Genomic DNA, 20,541 nt, shown 5'->3' on the forward strand with positions numbered 1-20,541 from the left:
ACATTTAATTATTATTTGTTAATGGTAATTTTAATTATAAAATTTATGGGAAATTTCCTGAGATAATAGATCACTTTCTGTTGCTATTTATAAAGGTGATGCCAGACTCTCAGGATGTGTGAATTGGCACTGTTTTTATTCATGTCAATTGTCCAACACTAACTTATACCTGCTGAAATAAAATAAGCCAGTTTAGAGTCAGCATGAAAAGTGACATAAGAAAAGTAAAGATTATTAATCCTAAGAATGACCAGATATTACCAAGTGGTTCTCCAGAAAGGACAGAATTTGTGCATCTTGCCAGCCCAGATTGAGACATGCCTTGTTGTGAATATTTAAATATAAAATGTACGTATGACCATAGATCTTGACTTAAACTCTGCCTGTTTAAATATGAAAAGTTACATTTTAGTTTCCTATAATGCTGTTTATGGTAGCCATTTCCATGATCAAACATAAAAAATGTAATTCCGAGTATAGACCTAATTGTACAATTGTGACAATGTCAGAATCTCATAAGAATCATATCTTACAATTGGTATGTAAGCACACGTTATTTAAATTATTATTACTTACAATAAAATCGGTGGTGTGTTCATTGATGCCTGAATGTTATTTATTATGTTTTTGAAAAGTACATTGGGATAATTGTTAACAACGGAATGAACTTAATTGCTGAGTACTGCGCAGAAGTGGATTAAGTCAAACTTCTTCTGATGTTGAAATAATGTAATTAATAGCATTTGATAATAGGTCAGAAGCTCTCTCCAGGAGAGTTTTCGTCGTGTCACTCGTGTTCCCAATGGGCAACTAAGACAAGACCCGTAAGTGGGAGTAAAGGCTGAGCCATTGCCACTGAAGTTTCCAGAAAAGCTTCATTGACTTGAGTAGGGGTTGGATGAGGGGTCTGGGAATGCTGCTCTCCTCCTCCACAGAGACATGGGAAGGGCTCTAGAGAAGCTCTGGCAGACAGAACATGAGCTCTCCTAAGTCATTCCAGGCATGAAGTGTCCATCCAAGGAAAAAAAAAAAAATTTAGAACAGAGTTTTATTTGCCAGGGATGATTCCAGAAACTGATTTTAGTATTTTCTGAAATCCTTTCCAAGCAGCACTGTTTCTATCAGCTGTTTAAATTCTTTAACTATCCAAAAAGGCAAGGAAAACCATGTGATGGACTTTACTGAATGCAGCCCCCCCCCCTCTAAATTAATATCTTGCTTATTCAGAGATGCTGCTTTTTTAATATACTTTCACGTTTTTAAAGCCCAGTCACTGTGTGTCCTTAGGGCTGTCCACACCCTGGCAAGCATTAGTTAAACCAATGAGTGACAAAAGCAATTACCTTAATAAATTTATACATTGATGGATGAGGGAATATATTGCCTAGAAAGGACTCTGCCCGACCAAAGCCAGCTGATGTGTTATATACACCATAAAAATTGTGGCTTTACAATATGAGGTTGTTCACTGCTAAACAAGTTCTGGCTCTGTCCAGATCAGCTTGTTTTCTATACAACTTCAGGAAAAAAAAGGATAAGGAAAAGAACCAACCCACCAACTGATATTTGCTTTGAAAAAGAAAACAAATATTTGTGTGTTTATGAAAATGAGACACATTTTGTTCTGTCTGCTTTAGACTATAAATATAAATATCTCTTTTCCCCCTTTTTATACGTTGTTAACAGATTTTTCCATATGAAATACTCATGGTGACCAACAGAGGGCGAAATAAAATACTAAAAGATGTAGACAGAACCAGGCTGGAGGTAAGAGAAGCAAGTTCCTAAATGCTCTTTCCTGCTAAAGTTGTTTGTTGTTTGTGAAAGCTGACACACTGAAATATGGGTCCTGAGAAATGTGGGAAGATTTCTCAGCACTAATCAGGGAAAGAGGAATCAGACATTGGGAGGAAGCAGCTGCATCTCCTCAAACAATCTCCCACATCTCTGTCTCCCTGCTCATAGACTGAGCTTCTCCCAGTCCCCTTATGTTTTCAGGCCTTTCGTTATATACTTGTAGAATTCCTAAGAGCCCAAAATTGCACAAGTTTCCTAAGGTCCATATTGGAATGTAGCAATACTTTGTTTGATCTTGGACCATCTCTTAGCTAAGAGTCAGTGATAGCCATCCTTGAGGATCAAAAGTCTAGCTTTCTTTAAGTCATCGTGAGTCCTGTGACTTACTTAGAAGACTGGCTGATATCCAAAACTACGAGGATCTAAATCTCTGCCAACAAACAAATATAGTTTACAACTTTGTGGATTAGGAAGACTTAAGCAGCCCAGTGAAATGTTTGTAGTCAGTTTATCTTCTGTGGAGATGAAATGAAGGAGCCACAAAAATGTGGATAATATGGGTAACAATTTGGGTTTGTGCCCACTTTTATTATTAGATATGTGGTCACTAATCAGAATTCAGTGCTGTGTTATGTTAGTGCCACAGGGAGACATTTTCCCCATCCAGTGCACTGTAGAGTGGCTGAACAAAAAGTAACTTGTGCACAGGACAGCACCAAGAAGTGTTTCCTTAGCAGCAGAGAAGTGTGCTGAACAGTTAGCCTGGCCAGACATCTTCCTTCTCAGAACTCTGAGCATGTCAAGCTGCAGCCCCTCTGCAGAGCACTCCTAAAAACCCAGTGTTTGTTGGGTTTCCATAAGCTGAGGTGACTTGCTGAAGCCTGGGACAGGGGTGTGCAGGAGCTGGTCCTGTTCTCTGGTCTGTCACTGCTTGTTGGACAGCTTCAGACCAATCATTTCTCTGTCTCTTCCTTATTCAGCAAATGAAATAGTTCCCTGATGGGTTCCTTGGGCACCCAAGTCCATGAGGACTTGGATTTGCCTATTGCCAAAGCAGTGTTTTTTCCAGCAATGGCTCTTACACAGCGACATGAACTCCCTAAGGCACTCCAGCCTCCTGTTGTCTCTTTTTGGCTTTGACTGACCACTGCCTTTTCTCCTTTTTTTATTCCCTCCTTTTTTTTTTTTTTTTTTTTTTTTTTAAAGCGTCACTTAGCACCTGAAGTTTTTCAAGAAATATTTGGCATGACGATACAGGAGTTTGACAAGTTACCTCTCTGGAGACGCAACGACATGAAGAAAAAAGCAAAACTCTTTTAATCTCACTTTAAACAAACCAACCACAAATGATGCGTAGAATATTGTAATCACACAGTCCAAACTGTTTGGAAGCAACTACTTATCCACCAAAAAGGGAAAATCAACATGGTGGCACCTCTGCAGTTGAACAAGATGAATATTTGCCCTCCTGGAATGCAGGGAGAAAATACCTGGGCTCAGAAACAGCAATGATAGTTTTCAGAGGTGTTAACCTGTTACCTGATATTATACGACATAGAAAACTGTTCTGGTCTTCTCCCTCAATGATATTCCCTTTACTTCTCTCCACAATACGATGGACTTTATTGCTAGAGCCAGGAAGTGCCCTTAGGATGCCTTGTAGACTAAAGTAGTTGTAACCACTCCAAGAACTGGAAGAGAATATATACATATATAAATATATATATATATATGTATGCGTGTTTGCCTGTGTGCGCACATGTATTTATATCTCTCCATCTATCTCTGTGTGTGTGTACGTGTGTACATATGTGTGTATATATGGAGAGGGACATAGGTAGGTCTGTAGTGAAGGAGAAGCCCCTTGGAACTTATCCACATGGTCACACTGAGTCTTTCACCCAACTGTTTCTAACTTGGCACTCTTTTGACACAGTGTCTTCTTCGTGTAACACAGTCGGTGGTGGTGGGCACTCTGCTCACTTGGAGGGCACACCACTTGAATTTCTGGAAAATGGATTCCTTGTAAATATTTGCTAGGATATAAGAAGTGAATTGCTGTGTGTGTGTTGTCAGTCTCCTCTCTTCCACACTTTCTGCTTGAATTGATAAGGCTGGAGCTTAACCAGTCCTTTGAATAATTTTGAGATCACTTAAGTAATGGGAATGATGGAGAAGAGTCAGTTTTCTTGTAATTTACTCCAGGAGGTGGGTGGATGGAGGTGGGAGTGACAGAGTGAGAAAATGCTATTTTAAGTGTGCCCTGGTTTGCACCCAGAGATTTCAGGACGAACTCCCTGCTAGTAATTACTAGTACAGCTCATCAGGCTGCAGTGGAGTTGTAGGATTTTACAATGGCAGGGAGGATGGTTCTCTGCAAGCTAACATGCAAATTCATCCCTCTTAGGGAGGAATGTTTGGTACCATCGAGGTGCCAAGCTCTGCCAATAGAAGCTTTTTGATTAAACTGCAGTAGCTGTTGTCAATATGGCACAGTGCATGGGGCCAAGCACTCATTTTAGTTAATGTAGGTTTTCACTTGTGCTTGGAAAAGAGGGCACAGACTTTTTTTTTTTTTTTTTTTTCTTCCCCCTCTCTTGAAGCATCAAAGCTCCAGCCTTGGTTATTTTTATTTCCCTTTGTGCCTGACTTGGTTTTTGAAGACAGAGTAATCATGCAAGACAGTTTCTGAGCTGCATTGAACTCCTTATTGCTTTCAGTCTTCTTCCAATATGCTGCAGCTTGAAAAACTGCCTGTATATACCTTAACTGCTTCTGGGCAAGTCCTATACAGAGGAGGACATGAGCACCAAAGTAATTGAATGGATGCATTGTGGCTGCCAGGTCAGCTTTTTCTCTTCCTTGGTGCTTAACTGCCAATGCATAACTGCACTAATGAGCCTGTCTCCTGATGGGAGAGGGTCATTGAGGTTCTGTGTCTGTCAAAGAATATCAAGGTTTCCTTTTTAATGCAGAAACTTCAGGCACTGGAGACATCAGAACCTTTGTATTTTCTGTTACATGAGACATTGGTGTTAAAATCTGGAAGTCAGGAAGAGGAAACAGTCCCGTGTAGTTCTGAGATTCAGTATCACTGTGTTGAGTTCTCTGTATCACCAAACGACATTTCACCATGAACTGTGCAGGACAGCCCAAACCCTGCCTCTTCTTTGCTGGTTTAGGAAGTCCCGTTGTGACAGATCACTGTGGTTCCTTTGATAAAATCTGAGACGAAGATTCAGTAGGGGAGAGACAGATTCCAGGGCTCAGCACCTGCTGCATGTCCCTAGAGCTAAGGGAATGTGGGTCTGAGGGTCTGAGGCTGGAGAACGTGCCACCAAGGATCTGGATCATCCCCACTGAACAGAAGTCCCTGGGGACACTGACACACAGACCTGTGAGTGAGCTCTCTGGGTGGCACCCAGGTTGCAGCAGGGATCAGGGTGCCATGTTTCACCTTCTTTTTCAGTAGAGGAGCACTGAGAAGTAAATGGGAGTGTCAGGGGCTCGGGCAGGTTGAAATGCATTTTTGAGTGACTGCTGAAACCAAATCCATACAGTGAAAGAACAGCAGTGTTTTACACTCACAGACTTTGTCAATGCTGGGGTCTCAGAAATTCAGTGTTTGGTCACCTGCGAGGTGTGGCTTAACTTTGAGACAAACATTTGAGTTTTAATGCATTTAAATTATTAAAATTCTCCACATTTAGTCATCCCAAATCCTACAGACACTCAAACTCTTGAGCCATTACAGGTCTTTTAGTTCAAGTCGCCTTGACCACTTTTAGACCTGAAGAGTTGCTCTCTCAAGGATGTGAGCTGCCAGTCTGCATTTTTCTGTCCCCGTCTCTAGGTTACTACTGAACTTCTCACAGTACATATGAACACACTACCCAGTCGTTTCAGAAATTACTAAGCCAGGTTGTTTTCTTACCTCTCCCTCCTATGCAAAAAAAAAAAAAAAAAAAAAAAAAAAAAGAAAAAGAAAAAAAAAAGAAAAAGGAAAAAAAAAAGAAGGAAAAAAAAAAGAACTCAGCCTGTTAGCCTGTGAAGAATGGCATGGTAATTTGGATCTGCCTCATCAAGTGAGAATTTAAAACTGCATCTTAAGCTTGGGAAGGAATGAAGAGAAGCTAGCTTAGATGTTGCAGAAACAACTCATCTCTGACTGGATTTTTGGGCCGCTGCTGGCTCCCATCTCACTGGTGTGGAGCAGTCAGTCAGTTCACAGCCCTCTACACTACACTTACTACTGCTTTATTCCTGACTGAGAACATGAAGGGTTTTCTGTGCTTCAGTTTCATGCCTACAGTTAATTTTCCCCCACCTACACACAGACACACCCAAGAGATCATCTGTCCACAAAACCCACGCTGCAGCCAGCCATGAGGAGGGAGGATTTCTGCAGTGGGCTCTTAGTGATTGTCACTGCAATATTTTCTGTTCCTTTGTCTGGTCTTCCCACCTAATGAAAACAAAATGTAGCCCCAGGGAAAATTTTCTTTGTAAGCAATTAATCATTCTTCTGGTATCCATTGAGTAGTAGTTCTTAGTAATTCCCCTCTTTGATATTCCCTTGGGACATATCAGGAGTTGGACTGGACGGTCTTTAAAGGTCCCTTCCAACCCAAATAATTCTGTGATTCTATGAATATGCCTTAAGTGCATGCTTGTGTTCTCCTGTCTCCTGCAAAGCGTTTGAGCTTCTGATAAAGTCCCATCCCATCAATGGTGTCAACAGAATGTCATTACCAAGAGGACTGACAACTGATTGCTTTTATCTTCTTTTTTCTCCTTTCCTGCTTTAGGAGTGATGTAAGAGCAAGGCCCAGTCAAAGCATTGCAGAATAACCCCACGTGTACACATGGGATTAAGTACACACGGGATTATGTAGAGATGCAGATCCTTGAGCACAGGTGCACATGTGGCACACACCCTCCCCATTTGGAGCTCATTAGATGTGGATTGTGGTGTGTTGTGGATGTACTGCAGTGTGCTGTGAAAGGTTAGGCTGGGAGAACTCGATAGCTTTATGTGGGATAAGACATCTCTGTGGCTCCAGTAGTGTTTTGACTTCTGTCAAGACAGGTGTCATCTCTCCTCACAAAGTCCTGTAGTCCCAAGTCTGTGGGCCAGGCACTGAAGTGCCTGCTGCCCTTTTCCTGTAGCAGTTGGGAAATCCTTTCTCAGCCATGTAGTTCAGATACCCTGCTGTTCAAGGGAGTTCATCAGCAGCAGCCTCTTTTGTAAAAGTTTGCTACACTGAAGTTAGACACGTTTTGAAGTGAATCCCTTTCCACAATCCCTGTGTCTCCTGGCAGGGTAATACTGATGGACACAGAAGGGTTAAGGTCTGGGAAGGAGGAGGGCTGGCATAGGCTTGATATCTCCAGGGCTTGCCAGGGTGATGCTTGGCAGGATTAGAGGAAAACACTGGCATGAGCCTGTAGTACCTGTTTCAAACTGTGGGGAAGTCAAGTTTGGAGTTCATAGCATGTGAGCACCCACACTGAAATCCATGGTATGAAGCTGTTAGAACAAGCAACAGGAAAATTAGGCCCCAGAAGGGTAAAAATATGAACATATCCTAAACTCTTATGGGAATGATTTATCTTGGCTCCTCCTGACTTAGGAGGAGATGTTGGCATATTTGGACCACAGCCTCATAGGGCAGACAAATGAAAACCACCCTTTCTCTCACTCCATGATTCATTGCTTTCCTCTGGAATGTGTTTGTGAAGGAGGATGTCCACATCCTGAATGTTACCTACAGCAGTGAGGAGCACCAGTCAGTGATAATGACAATGCAATAAAACACTTGCAGGAAACAAGAATTAAACTAATCTGTCCAAAATGCCACTCCTCTTTCCATGCCAGAGGGATGCTTAGGGCTTGTCTCCACTGCCCCCTTCCCCATTCAGTTCTCCCCAGGTCACAGTCTGGTTTGTGCCCTGTCCAACTTTGCGGCCCTGTCAACACACCCACACTAGAGTCCAGCACAGTCTTCAGGGTAGATGTTTAGCAAGGGCTGGTCTTGACAATATGTGGTACATTTTTACCCCATTGCTGCAAAATGAAGAGCTGGAGAGAGCTCCTGAGCACTGTGACAGTAGCACAATGCACCTTTTTCCCTTAGTGTAGAAACACTCCTATCACTGTGGGCTGCAGCATTGTTCTGGCTGGTGAGTTCTGCCTTGTGATTTCTCCCACACACCCTTTTTGTGCTTAATAAAATAAGAAACAACAACAAAAAAATCCATCACAATGCAAAGATACCGAGTTTCCAGTCAGACAACGCTGCTGGCAGGAGCTACGTGGTGCCCACATTTGGCAGAAGTGTTACTAATTTTAATGTAAGCATCAGTGCAGGAAGTGGGAATGTAATTGGCCATTAATGTTGTTTGCCTGTATGCAAAATAAATTATTTGTTGCCCAAAGGGCTTCTAACAGGGAAATAGATTTCTGCTAATGAGTTGCTCAAAAATGCTCATCTTTGTGAAGAGGTAATACTTCCATGTGCACTGTGGTCCTTCTTTTGAGGTAAAAAAGAGATGATGAAGGCAAACAGTGACCTGTTCTGTCAGATCACCACAGTCAGAACAAGTGTTGCTCCCAGGGCTGGCAGAGCTGAGGCCCACAGGACCTTGCCCCTGGGCATTAGGAAATGCAGCATTTCAGCAGCTATGGGAATCCCAGCGGTGCCTTACCAGGCTGAGTCTCTAGCTCCCTTAGGATGCTTTGACAGGTCCCACTGGACACTTGCCTGGGCTTTTGTCACTGAACACCTTCAGAATGCACTTCGGCCCAGATGAAAACGCACTGGCAGCAGTGGAGCCTCTCAGTGGCACTGCAGCCCTGGAGCCAGGGAAGCTTCTGGCTGCTGTGTGTGCCCACAGCGAGGAGCTCGGTGTGTCACTCCCAGAGCAGCCCTGTCCAAGCAGTGAGGCTTGGTCATTGTGGACAACTCTTCCTGTAAGGGGGCCTTACAGCTTTGGGCTTTTTTTAAGCTTTGGAAACTGAAACTAATTTTTTAAAGGTATACTTTCCTTTAAATCAGTAGATTTTGGCAATAGGATTTTTTTATTATTTTGTTTTTCTTTTTTTTCCTCCCTCCACATGTTACAAACCAGCGTTTTGGGGAGGTGTCCCTGTGTTTTCCATTCATCTGTCTCTTTTTCTGAGTCTCTGTAAAAGTGAATCAGTGTCTTGTCTGTACAGTAAGTCTGCTTGTATGCATAATGAGAAGTTGAGCTGGGTTGCTGTTCTGTACAATTAGTGTTTCCACTGTCATACTGCAAACAGCACATATTGCACTCCTGTGCCACTGTAATCTGCATCACTGTTGTACTCAAGTCAATGAATAAAGTTTGGAGCTTTATTCTTAATTTCTGGATTCATGTTGCCTCATTTATTTTGGTTTTTCTTTTTCATTTTGCAGAGTTACAACAAAGTTCTCTTACAAAATAGAATGTGCTCTCAAGAAGAGAGCACTCAGAGAGGTGAGATCTGAGTGATCAGATCAAGACAGCTGACAGTTACAGGTTTGAAAATTTCCACAGGGCTTCTTGTAGCTAAGCCACTAGAAACAGGTATTCATGCAAACCACATAGAAGTGTTAGTTTTGTTGTCAGTTGTGGTTTAAAATGGCCTGAGACACCAGCAAGGTCAAACAGACCATGCTGTTGTGTCAGCTTCAAAGGCTAAATGGTTTCCTTTCTTGATCTTCGCAAATTCAGCTAAAGTGCTAGTTCCCATCTTGAAAATGTTTTATATTTTAACTTAGGTGTTGGCTTTGTCATCTGGAGTTTAAACCTGCCTAGCCTTGGTGTGGGTGTGGAAGGTGGGGGATGATGCCAAGGAAATTGGATGTTTATCACACCCATAATGAGCTGAACACGTGGAGTTCAGCAGACCATCGTGGCAGCAGAATTCAGCACGCAGCACCCCCGAGGATGCAGTGGAGCACAAACCCTGCACAGTCCTTGAGCCTCCAGAAAGCCCCTGCAACACCAGGATCTGTGCCCTGCAGATATCAGGTTCTCCATCTTCTCTCCCACTCCTCAACCCTCTGAGACTCCCCCACCCTTGCCCTACCTTGATATGCCACACAGGTTCTCTCTTGTGACCAAGGTAAAACTTTCCCAGGGTTTTACATCAATGTGCTGTGTTGAGAGTGTTTAATGACTGAGTCTCAGATGAAATGAGGACTCAGGTTCCTGCTTGGAGAGCAACAGCTGGGGAATTCCATACCACTGTGAAGTTACGCTTTAGCAGGGTTCACATCTGCCCTATTCACTTCCCAGGCCATGCCTGGATTTTTGCTGTGCTGTGACTTGCACAAGAAAAACTTCTGTCTGAACAAATCCAGAAAAACAACCTGGTGGCAGTTAGAGGTGTCCTTTCTTTGGACTGCATCTCTGGGCATCTCCTGTTAACCTCCCTGGGCATCTTCATTCCTTTAGGAAGCAAGGAAGGTCTGTGCATGAAGTACCTGCTTAAAAAACCGCAAGTGTTAAGTCTATGATTTGGCCTTGGAACTTCTCTTGAAAGTTTCCCAAACATAGAAAAAACTCAAACCCCAAAGTCTCCCTTTTGAGTCACTCTTGTCTCTTGAAAGTCCACCAGCTGGCAGTCAGCTTCCTTCCTGTAACACAGCTACAGTGCAGTGCCAGCCCTGGGACGTGTCCTGCCAGCCCAAGCTCTGGAGATCCCAAGCAGCAATCCCCTGCTGGGGATCATGGACCTGGCAGAGTTATGGAGCAGTTGCTCCATTACAGCCTCCCCCAGATCAGAGCACTGGGAAAATTATCCCTGACTGCACTTCTCTGTGCAGAGCAAATTCACAAGGAACCGTTCCAGTCATCAGCCCCACGGTGTGACAGTGCCAGCCTGCCTAAGCACATTTTTAATTTCTCTCCAGTTAAATACACAAGCCCACTGAAATCCAAGTCTAGGATTGCTTTTTCTTTCTTTTTTTTTTTTTTAATTGTTAGCCCATTTCCCCCTGCTCCCCTCCTCCCCACAAGTAATGTGAAGTTTATGACCCCTGAGTAATGACTGTGGAATGCTCTGCATCCTACAGCCATCCCGAGGCATCTGGCAATGGGAATCTTCACAGCATGTAAAAAATACACAGATAATACCATTGTAAATAAGTCAGATCAAAACAAGTCAAATGTCAATGCTAATTTGCTGTCAAGTATAGCCCAAGACCACTTCCTCCTGCAAGAAGAGAGACCCAGTTCCCAAGTGTGTCTTGCTCCCCACCAAAAGAAGCTTATTCTCCACCAAAAATCTGTCCAAACTCTGAGTTAATAGGAGCGGAGTTTTTTCCCTTTGCTGTTTTATTTTTTCTTTAGCTTTTGTGCCTGTCTGCTGCGGAGTCCAAGGCTGGGAAATGAAACTTCAGTTTTGCCTGACATTTTTCTATTGTTGAAAAGGACTCTTGGGAGAGATATTTAGTGTTTTCTATGGCTCAGTCAGAGGGCAAGAGAGAGAAGTTGTTCCAGGAGTTCCCATTACAAAGCATTTTTTCACATAGGCTCACTTTTATTTTTTAAAGGCTGGGAGATTAAAGAGCCGGCAGCCCTGGAACAGGAAGTTTGCTGTACATCCAAAGGTCAGGTGGGTCTCAGACAGCCACTGCTTCCAGCTCTTTTATATACACACTGCAGATTAAAATGTGCATCCCAGGCTGGATGTAGCCATGGCAGTGATGGGGGCCCAAGGGTTTGGGGGGAAAGGAAGAGAGGGGAAGCAGGAAAACAGCAGAGCACAGCCTCTCCTCAGGCTGGGATTTCATAAGACAAAGCACTGGGTGGCTGTTCAGCCAGCTTAAGGTATTCCCACGCCCCCACAGCTTTTTCCTGCCGTCAGATATGTCAGCATGACTGCTTGTGGGGTCACTCTCAGTGACATTCGGGAACTGATCCTGCTTAAAAAAACATTTTTTTACTTTTTATTTCATTGCACGGCGTTGTTGGGGGTTTTTTAAATCTTTTTAAACTGAGTCAGTTCCCTGCTTTGAGTTAGCTTCCCAAAATAATTGTGCTGGGCATGAAAAACGGGGTGGGCACAAGTGGAGAGTGGTGTCTGAAGAAAAAGCAGAGCACAATAAACTGCCAGTGATCCTGCACTCTGTGTGTCAGGAAATCTGTCTCAAGTCCATGGCAGAGAGGGCAGCTGGTGGCATTCTCTTTGTCCCTTCAATTCCAGCAGTACCACCACACCTTCTGTGGCTGTCAGTTTAGAAGGACAGAAGGAACTGTCTTCAAGACCTTCGAGGAGTCAGATATTTGTGCAAATTCATGGGTGTTTCAGCTGTTGCCCCAGCATGAAAGAGGGAAGGAAGGGGGTGGACTAAATCCCACCTTCAAGGTGCACCTTCTGGAGGAGATGGCTGTTCTGCTGGCAGAGGAAGGCAGGTGCAGACCCTGAGAGCTGCATGGTCTGTGCTAGGCTGGTGTTCAGGGCAGAAGCTGGGACACAGCCTGCCAGGCACACTTGCTTTGTACTATGTCTTTGCTAGAACTGTGGCAGAACTCTTTGGTCAGGAGAAGATGATCCCTATGGAGATGAGATCCTTTTAGTGAAACTCCCAGCCTTCAAAGCTGGCAAGAGTAAGGGGCTGGATGTAAATTAACAGTGCATCCCGGGGCAGCCAGTGAAGAAGCATCGAAAGGTGAGCCGGGTCTGGCAGGAACAGACTGACAGATTTGGAGGCTGATTTTGCTGCCTGGGGTCTCCACACTTGGGAGTCATCTATTTCCCATAATTTAGGCTGTCCCAGTCCCCGCAGCTCCAGGCAGTGGAGGGAAGAGTCGATGGTAGAACCAAAGCTCTCTGCAGGAATAGCCCAGTAAGGCTGCCAAAGGGAAACAGGGCTCCCCCTTGGCTGCCTCTCCTGGATTTAGGCTAGATACTGCAGAGGAGACAAAACGCAGATGACTCCATTCACGGAATTCATTGACACAGGCTCCGAGGCTTTATGTGAACCAAAGGGTTTGCTGTGAAACAGGAGACAAGGTAATAATTGAATCAGGGCTCAGTGAATGAACTGCTGCTGAGAAATGCCTACTTTACAGCCTTGATAGACTCGGGATGTTCAATGACTGCCAGGAGCAAACTCTGGTATCTCAGTTAGCTCTTACCCTAATTACCATTTACAGAGGAGTTGCTAGATGAATGAAGACTGCAATATAAAGGACTTTAGTAAGATTTATTGATGAGACTACATGAATAATTCCCCTTGCAATGATGCATTTAAGACCACAGATATTGTGGGAGGAGGAAAGCCAGTGTTTGATATTTTGAATGATTTTAAAGTGTGTGTTTTATTTTTATGTTTCAGCTATTGCTGTTCCCTCTAACTGCTGTTCCCTTTCCAAAAGAAAAAAAAAAAATCTTCCTGCCACCTAGGTTTGTGAAACAATCGTAGGTAATTGAAAATCAGCTTCTTCTGAGGCCAGTAAATATTGGATCATATAAATGATTTAATGATAACTGGTCTGCCATGGTGCTCAGACACCCCAGAGCATAATGCTTCAGTGCTCTGATGTTGCTCTGACCTCTTGGCACTCAAAGTTTGAGTTTTCTGTAACTAACTAATTGTTCAGCTTCCTGAAAATTACATTTGTGATCTTTCTCCCTTGGGAGCAATCCCAACAGAGGACCCTTTGGAGAATTTTCCTGGCCAGTTAGAGTGAAAATGGAGGTACCACCAGGGCAGGCAGATCACCTGGGTAAAGCTGGCTGAAAAATTGACCCTGTGAAGAAAAAGCGAGTAACATTTAATCATATCAGCAACCCTGTCAGCCTTGACATGCAGCCAGCCTGTTGCCAGTGCTGACATAAGGGAGGGATGAGGGAAGGCATTACCACTCGGTGGCAAGTTTCACCAAAGAATTCACCCCCCTGCAGATCCCAGGATTTGACTTCTCCTCATGGGAACACCCAGGAAAGTTCACCCCAAATTAACGAAACGTAAATAAACCAACTTTATTACCCATCATCCCAAATGGCTTTAATTAGATTATCTCACTGTGGAATGAAGTAAACCAAAGCAAATTTAAGACATCTTCATTTGGTAGGATGTTCTGCAGGTCTCTTGTGAGATACTGGTGAGGTGTGGCTCACCAATTCACCACCTGCTGTGTCACCTCCTGCACCTGCAGCACTGATGGCTCTGAAGACGTGAACACTGTGTGCAAACACTTGCAGGTTCCTTTGAGAAATGTTCCTTGGTGCTGGTGTGGCTTTGTGCTGAAAACCACGTGCCACAACAACAACAACACTATTTGGTGCGTGTCCATTGAGGAGCAAGTAGGGGACAGAACAGGCAAGATCTCTTGAAACAGCTTCTTCAGTTCTGAGGTCTTCCTCTCAGCAAAAAGCTCTTCCTGTGGCGGGAACCCATGAGTCCCCTTGCCGTGTGTGTCTGTGGGGAGACCAGAAAGGTGTGCCCGGGCTGGACCATGTGCACCTGCACAGTCACCTCCTGCCCCACACAGCCTGTTGTGGCCGCAGCTCTCTGCTCCCTGGGGATGGGCAGGTGATGGATTCAGTGTGCTGGGCCTCAGGCACTGCAGGACACTCTTCCCTCCTGCCACATGTACACCAGGTGACACACACACCACTGCCCAATGCAGCTGGTGGCAGCCCCAATGGCCCATGGTCCTGGGTGACTCTCCCAGTTGCTCCTCTCCTCAAAAAAAAAACATTTCTGGGCACCTGGCCTGCAGTGTGAAACAGCCTTTGTGTGATATTTTGTCAGCTACAAATAATTGAAAAAGGCCTACATAAAGTCCTAATTGTGTCACAGAACAGGCTCTTCAGTCATCCATCTTCCTATTAAACTTGTGAATTTCAGCTACTCAGCCCTGTTGGAGTTATTTTCCCCTTCCCCTCCTTCCTCTTTTAAGCTTCTATTTATATTCTCTCAGTTGTCTCTGCCAGAAGATCTCATGTGGATACATTAGGCCTTTTCAAAAGGAAAGTTGGATTACAGCGATTTTTCTCCCCGTAGGACACAACAGCTTCATCATTCATAACAGAGCAATACACTATAACTTCATTATAGATGGCATGAAGCTGGCCTATTTAAACAGAATACTTAATGATGGTTGGGAAGGCAGGAGAAATTCAGCTTCACAGCTCTATGCGTGAAAAGAGAAACTGCATTTTTTGGTATTTGCCAAGGCAGATTTCTTGATTCTTGATTAAATCTCTTTTCACAGGAACAAAAATTTAAAAAAACAGTGGAAGACTCAATTGATATGGGTGAAACTTATTTATTACCTGGTAGTTAATTCCACTTTGGCAGGTAGTTTGGCATAGTCTAACATCTAATTTTTATAGCAGGAAAGGAAACTTGGACTCCTCCATACTGCTCAGCTTCCACTGAAACAAACTGCACTTTGTTGGTGCTGTATGACCACAGGTTCTCATTCTTTCCCCTTGCCCACCTCAGCAGTGCTGACCACAGAAGCTCTGCTCCTTGACTTTGACTGAGTGGAACTGGTTAAGGCCTAAAGAAATGCTCCAGACTGAAAAACACTCTTTTTAGGGAAAATGCCAAAATAAATAGCCTTCTGCAATCTCACAGTTGACATCAGACCACAGTTTGCAGTGATGATGGGGGAGGCTTAAAAAATCCCAGTGAAAATGTAGCAAGACATAAAAATTAATGTTTTCCCATATTTTGATAAAATTAGTTTTTCTTCTCACCCGAGTAAGCTTTCCTGGTGCTGAAAGGTACCAAGAGTTCAGCTCTGTTCAGGCAAGTCCTCCATCTACAGCTTGAGAGTCCACACAGATTTTTTTCTTCTAACTTGGAAGAGATTTTGCTCAATGCTGGTAAAACCTGTTAGAGTGGATGAAGTTTCTAACTCAGCTGAAAGCCATGATTTCCTACCCTATCCCCTCAAAACTAAGACCATGTTGTCATGAGTGAGTGTTTTGGTGACTTAAACAATCACCAGCAAAGGCATCAGCAAAAGCAGGTTTAATATGGGAGAGAAACAAAAGTTCACTGGGGTAAGGTTTACTCTAGTATTTCCTTGGTGATTAAAGCACACAGAGAAAAAGCAAACTAAAATCTCAAGTCAATTAATCTAAAACCAAAACCAGTTCCAAAATTATCCATGTGGAGCCTGGGAGGAGGAGCTGGGGAAAACACAAGGATAGGAAAGTGTTAGGATAAAAAAGAAAAAAAGGGACACCCTCCCATTGAGTCACAAGGTTCACAGTGGACTCCCTTGCCAACGTGACCACCAGAATTCACCAATGGTTTAGGCCTAAAGGTTTAACAGCATTTAAACTTAACAGCACTTACTTGATCAATAGCTCAAGTTCAACAATTTAACAAAGCATTCATATAGAATTTACTGTAAGCACAACAGCAACTCACAAGCCTAGCTTACTTAGAAATCTAAAGTACTTAAGTGTGTAGGAGAGCAACATTCCCAGTACATTTGCTATGACATATTCACACTTTCACACATACAAAGATCTAAAGGAGTCTGTGCCAGGTGTATCCCTGTGAAAAATTCCCCTAAAAACGGGGAAGCACTCACATTGGATGCCTTTGCATCTTCTGAACAGGTGCGAGGTTGAGCCTCGAGGATTTGGGGGTATCAGCCCAGGATTTGTCAGTGTCTGGTGCTGTCCAAGAACAGCAAACATGGGAGTTTGTGGCTCTGAGGGGCCCCAGGAAAAGGGGGGTACTGGGGCAGCCACTGTGCCCCAGGAGACCTCAAAGGGCCTCCCTTTGGACTGCTGTTTGCAGGGTCACGAGAGAGTTGGCTTTAAGTCATATAATATTCCATCCTGGCTGCAATTCAGGCCAGTGGCTTTCTTTGAAAGTTCAATTACAAAAATGCTGTTCCTCTTGGGCTGTTTTTCAGGCAAGAAAAATAAGTTTCCAAGGCTGTTTCTAAAGAACAGGAGCTCGTTAGACAGCACTAATTCCTAGGAGCAGACAGTGTTTCTGATAAGCTTGAGAGGAGCTCAGCCCAGCTGTTCCTCAAGGCCAGGACCTAAGGAACATTTCTGAGATCATAGGCCAGGGGGTTCATGGGGGGATGATGCACCACCACACAGGGCTAAGCACGGATCAGAACTTTATATCAGAAACTCTTGGGAAGCTGATGGGGACGTCCTGTGGTGGCTGGGAGTGCTCCAAGCTGCAATACAGTGCAGTGATAACGGGGGAGGTCTGATGGTGTGAGCATCCCCATGTGGAGTTTGCAGGGAAGGGGAACAAAGAAAGCTTTGGACTCCTTCAACTGATATTGAACATTGTCAAAGGAAAGGTGAGGGGCTTCTCTGGAGTGGGTAGAGGGTCTGGGGTGTTAAAAAAGTACAAGGAAGAAACAGCTTCAGGAGGAACAAATGCTGTGGCTGTTGAGCAAACTGTCTGGTCAGCATGCCTCATACTTTGGCCACAAGAAGGTATTCTATCTATCAAGGGAAAGAAAACAATTCAAGCTATTAGGCCTTGCTGTAATTTGGCCTACAAGCAGTTTGGACTTAACAACTGAAAAGGAAATGTCAAAGAATGGGAAGCCAAGAGAAGCTCATCAAAAAGACATCTGGTCCTGCTGTCCTTAATGGGAAATCCCCCCCCTCCCTCCAGCCACCCTCTTCCCAGCCACGCTCTTTTGAAACAGTTAATGTCTGAGAGAATCCAAAACATTGCTGGAATGTATCCGTGATGAAGCTTTTGTATAGCTGAGCAGCTAAACAGCTCTGGTTTTGTTTGTGTTAGGGTTGATTGTCTTGCCTTTCATCGGTGAAAGTCAGAAATGGCTGGACAGAAGTCAGTGGTCCAAGGCCAGCTTCAGCTGGGGGAGAATTTGGTCACCTCTTTTATGGCTGGAATCATGAAATGCTTCACGGGGAAGCAAAAAGACCTCAAAAGACTCACCCATAGACAGCATACTTGCAAATCATCCGAGGTGAAGGATTCATGCTCTCTAACAGAGTATTTAAGTGAGCCGCTTTGCTTGGAACAACCATGCTGTCCTAGTGACCCATCTGCCTCTCTGTTTCTTCTGGCCCTTTTTTTTCACTGGCTGATCCCTGGCAGGCTCTCAGTTGTTCCTGGAACCAAGGAACTAGTCTGGTCTGCCATAAGGCACCCATAGGGGTTACTACTGGGGGAAGATTGCTGCTCATGCTCCTGAGTGGGTAGCCCAGGAACTTTAACATGTTTCTGCACTCAGCCACGTGGCAATGCCATTTATCACAGCCCCTCACAGAAAATCATGTTCCCAGGGCCTGGGTGGCTCAGAGTTTCAGCATGGGATGCAGAGTGGTTGATCACATGAATAAGGACAGCTGGCAGAGTCCAGCTATTTAGACCTCCTTAGGGAATAAGCAGAGGACTCCATTCAAATTCCCAAAATCAACTATTCCCTTCATCCCTTAAATCAGAAAATCTGGGAAACCAGCAGGATCCAGCAGATCAGGGTTCAAAGACATTGATGGGAGCTCCATAAACATCCTGAACTCCTGCCAGTTCTCCCACCTAAAAGGAAGACTGGGGGGACTTTCAAAGGCACAGCTGAGCTGTGACTGATGGTTGGTCTTATCCAGCGCCAGCTGTGTGTTCCCAGCTGCTCAGTGGTCTCCTCCTTCCATCCAGCTGTAGGTGCTTGCCATTTACCTGGTACTGTCCCAATCCTGCCTGGCTGTACTGCAACACAACTCATCCTTCCCAGGTGGGACAAGAATAGGCCATTTTAGTTTTCTGTCATTTCAGCGTGGAAGTTGGTCCAACAACTGTGAAAATGGCGCTAAGAAGAGAGAGACAATTTGGCCAGAAGCAGCGGGAGGACAGAGACTTCTCCCTGTCAGAGACAGCAATGTTGTTTCAATGGATCACCTGTCCCTAGGTCCACAGGCTTTGTTGCCGTTCAGAGGGATCCACAAATGGACAAAAGGAATTCTCCCACCTCAGATTATTTTCAGCATTCCAGCCTAGTATTGCAGCCAGGGAATCCAAAGTGAAGAAATCTTTGGCTTCCTCTTTTCTTGGCATTTTGTAGGACACACCTCAGCTTTGATCTCAGCTCAGGTCTGCCACAAAACCCAACCCTGCTCCAATCTCTCTGAAAAAGTTTTGTCTGCTTGACCACAACTGTCCTGACAACTACTACAGCCTTATCTAAGTAGGTATCCAAGATGATATTTGGAAGGAAAGAGGACACAAGTGCAACACCACTGATCTGAGATCTCCCCGCTAACCCCCGTCTGCCAAGCCTTCTTATTCCTCCTTCTGTCCTCCAGGTGCCTGTGCAAGTGGAGTGTTTGACACAGCTTCCCATCTTTCAGGAGCTTAACGAAACCAAGTTAACTCTACCTCTGACTGAACTTGGTCTTGTTGAGTAAACTCCTGAACTGGGTTTTTACAGCATTGATAAGTGCGTGGGGAAGAGAGAAAGAAAAGCCTCATGAGAGAACATAGACACTTCAAATGTGAAGGACATTTCTACCTTTTGTTCTGCCAGATGGAATATTTTCCCTGAGGAAAAGAAGAAATCTGACCACTAGGGACTGCTGCAACTGGAACGAGCAGTATCTGGGAGAAAATACCTCAGAGAGCAGCTCTGCACTATCCAGGTCAGGTGTGGTTCTTCCTGACAGTCTCCATCAAGCACAACTCCCCTGAAGTCAGTGGAGGGCACCTGCACACACGTTGTCATGGCAGGGCTTTCACCACGGAGGGCTCAATTACTTCCACCACACTTTGAGTCATGCTTAAAGCAGGGAAAAAGCAAAATAAATTCAAGCAAAGAGAAGAAAGCCATACCAAAGATTTAGACAAATATAAACATTAAAGACTGCTGATGCAAAAGGTAGGTGTAACAATCAATAATATTAATCAATACTAATGAAACAATGTGCACCTGCTTAGTATACTTAGGGAGAAAAGAGAAGTGTTTAGCATTGCCAGTGGAAAAAAGAGAGGATCAGGATCGTGCTACTAGACAAGGTATTTAGCAAACCATTGCAATTGTTCATAGAGTTTGTTTAGGCTTCTAAATTTACTCTTGATTCCTGCTCCATTTCACAGGAAGCAAAAGAGCTTAAAGGCAGTAAGTCCAGAGAAGCAGAATGACATCAATTGAAAGCCACGGCATGGTACAGGAAAGCTTTAGCCAAAAGTGCTAGTTTCACTAGCAGCCAGACTGCCTATCAATACATAATGAATATGCAGGGAAAAAAAGGATTAAAAACATGTCAAATATAGTCTGAACCTCCACACTGGAGGATAGATGTCAGCTGCATTAAAAGATGAGCTTGGCCCTCCGGGCTTTTCACACCTGAGTCATCATTAATGATAATAATCATCATCATTAATAAGCATCACTAACAATAAGAGGGAAAAAAAGGCAAGGGTGTACGGGTAGATGGTTGTTATTTCATTGGCTTCAAGAAGCTCCACCAGGAAAACCTGTTTGCTCTACTTGAGCACAGTGGTAAACATCTAGATTTCAGCACCAACAATGAGAACATTAATTCCTCATTCTAAACAGGGTCTGAGTATTTCCCAAAAGCCCAGAACACAACAGCCTGCTTGACAAAGAATACTCCGAAGTATTTTAGGTACTTCCTACAACAAGAGGAAGGGGGCAAACAGGAAGAACTTGTATTCCTCTGGCATTACTATTTGTCCATTGTCACTTGTCCAGCAATTGCCATGGGCCTAACCAGCAGTCCTGGAATTCCAGAGCATCCTT

General features: G+C 44.1%; 1 protein-coding gene across 2 annotated transcripts in view; it reads left to right on the plus strand.

The window, feature by feature from the left end:
* ABLIM1 (actin binding LIM protein 1) overlaps positions 1–9,183 on the plus strand; it is a 142,686-nt gene extending 133,503 nt beyond the window's left edge. For both annotated transcript variants that reach the window (XM_066190881.1, XM_066190879.1), the window contains 2 exons: positions 1,687–1,767; positions 3,004–9,183. In XM_066190881.1, coding sequence (XP_066046978.1) covers positions 1,687–1,767; positions 3,004–3,117 — 195 coding nt within the window. In that variant the 3' untranslated portion in view covers positions 3,118–9,183. The remainder of the gene's footprint in view (positions 1–1,686; positions 1,768–3,003) is intronic.
* The last annotated feature ends 11,358 nt before the right edge of the window (positions 9,184–20,541 follow it).

The sequence above is a fragment of the Chamaea fasciata genome, unplaced genomic scaffold, assembly GCF_029207755.1.
Source record: "Chamaea fasciata isolate MVZ Bird 193981 ecotype frontalis unplaced genomic scaffold, bChaFas1.0.hap1 SCAF_9, whole genome shotgun sequence".
Classification (NCBI taxonomy): Eukaryota; Metazoa; Chordata; class Aves; order Passeriformes; family Sylviidae; genus Chamaea; species Chamaea fasciata.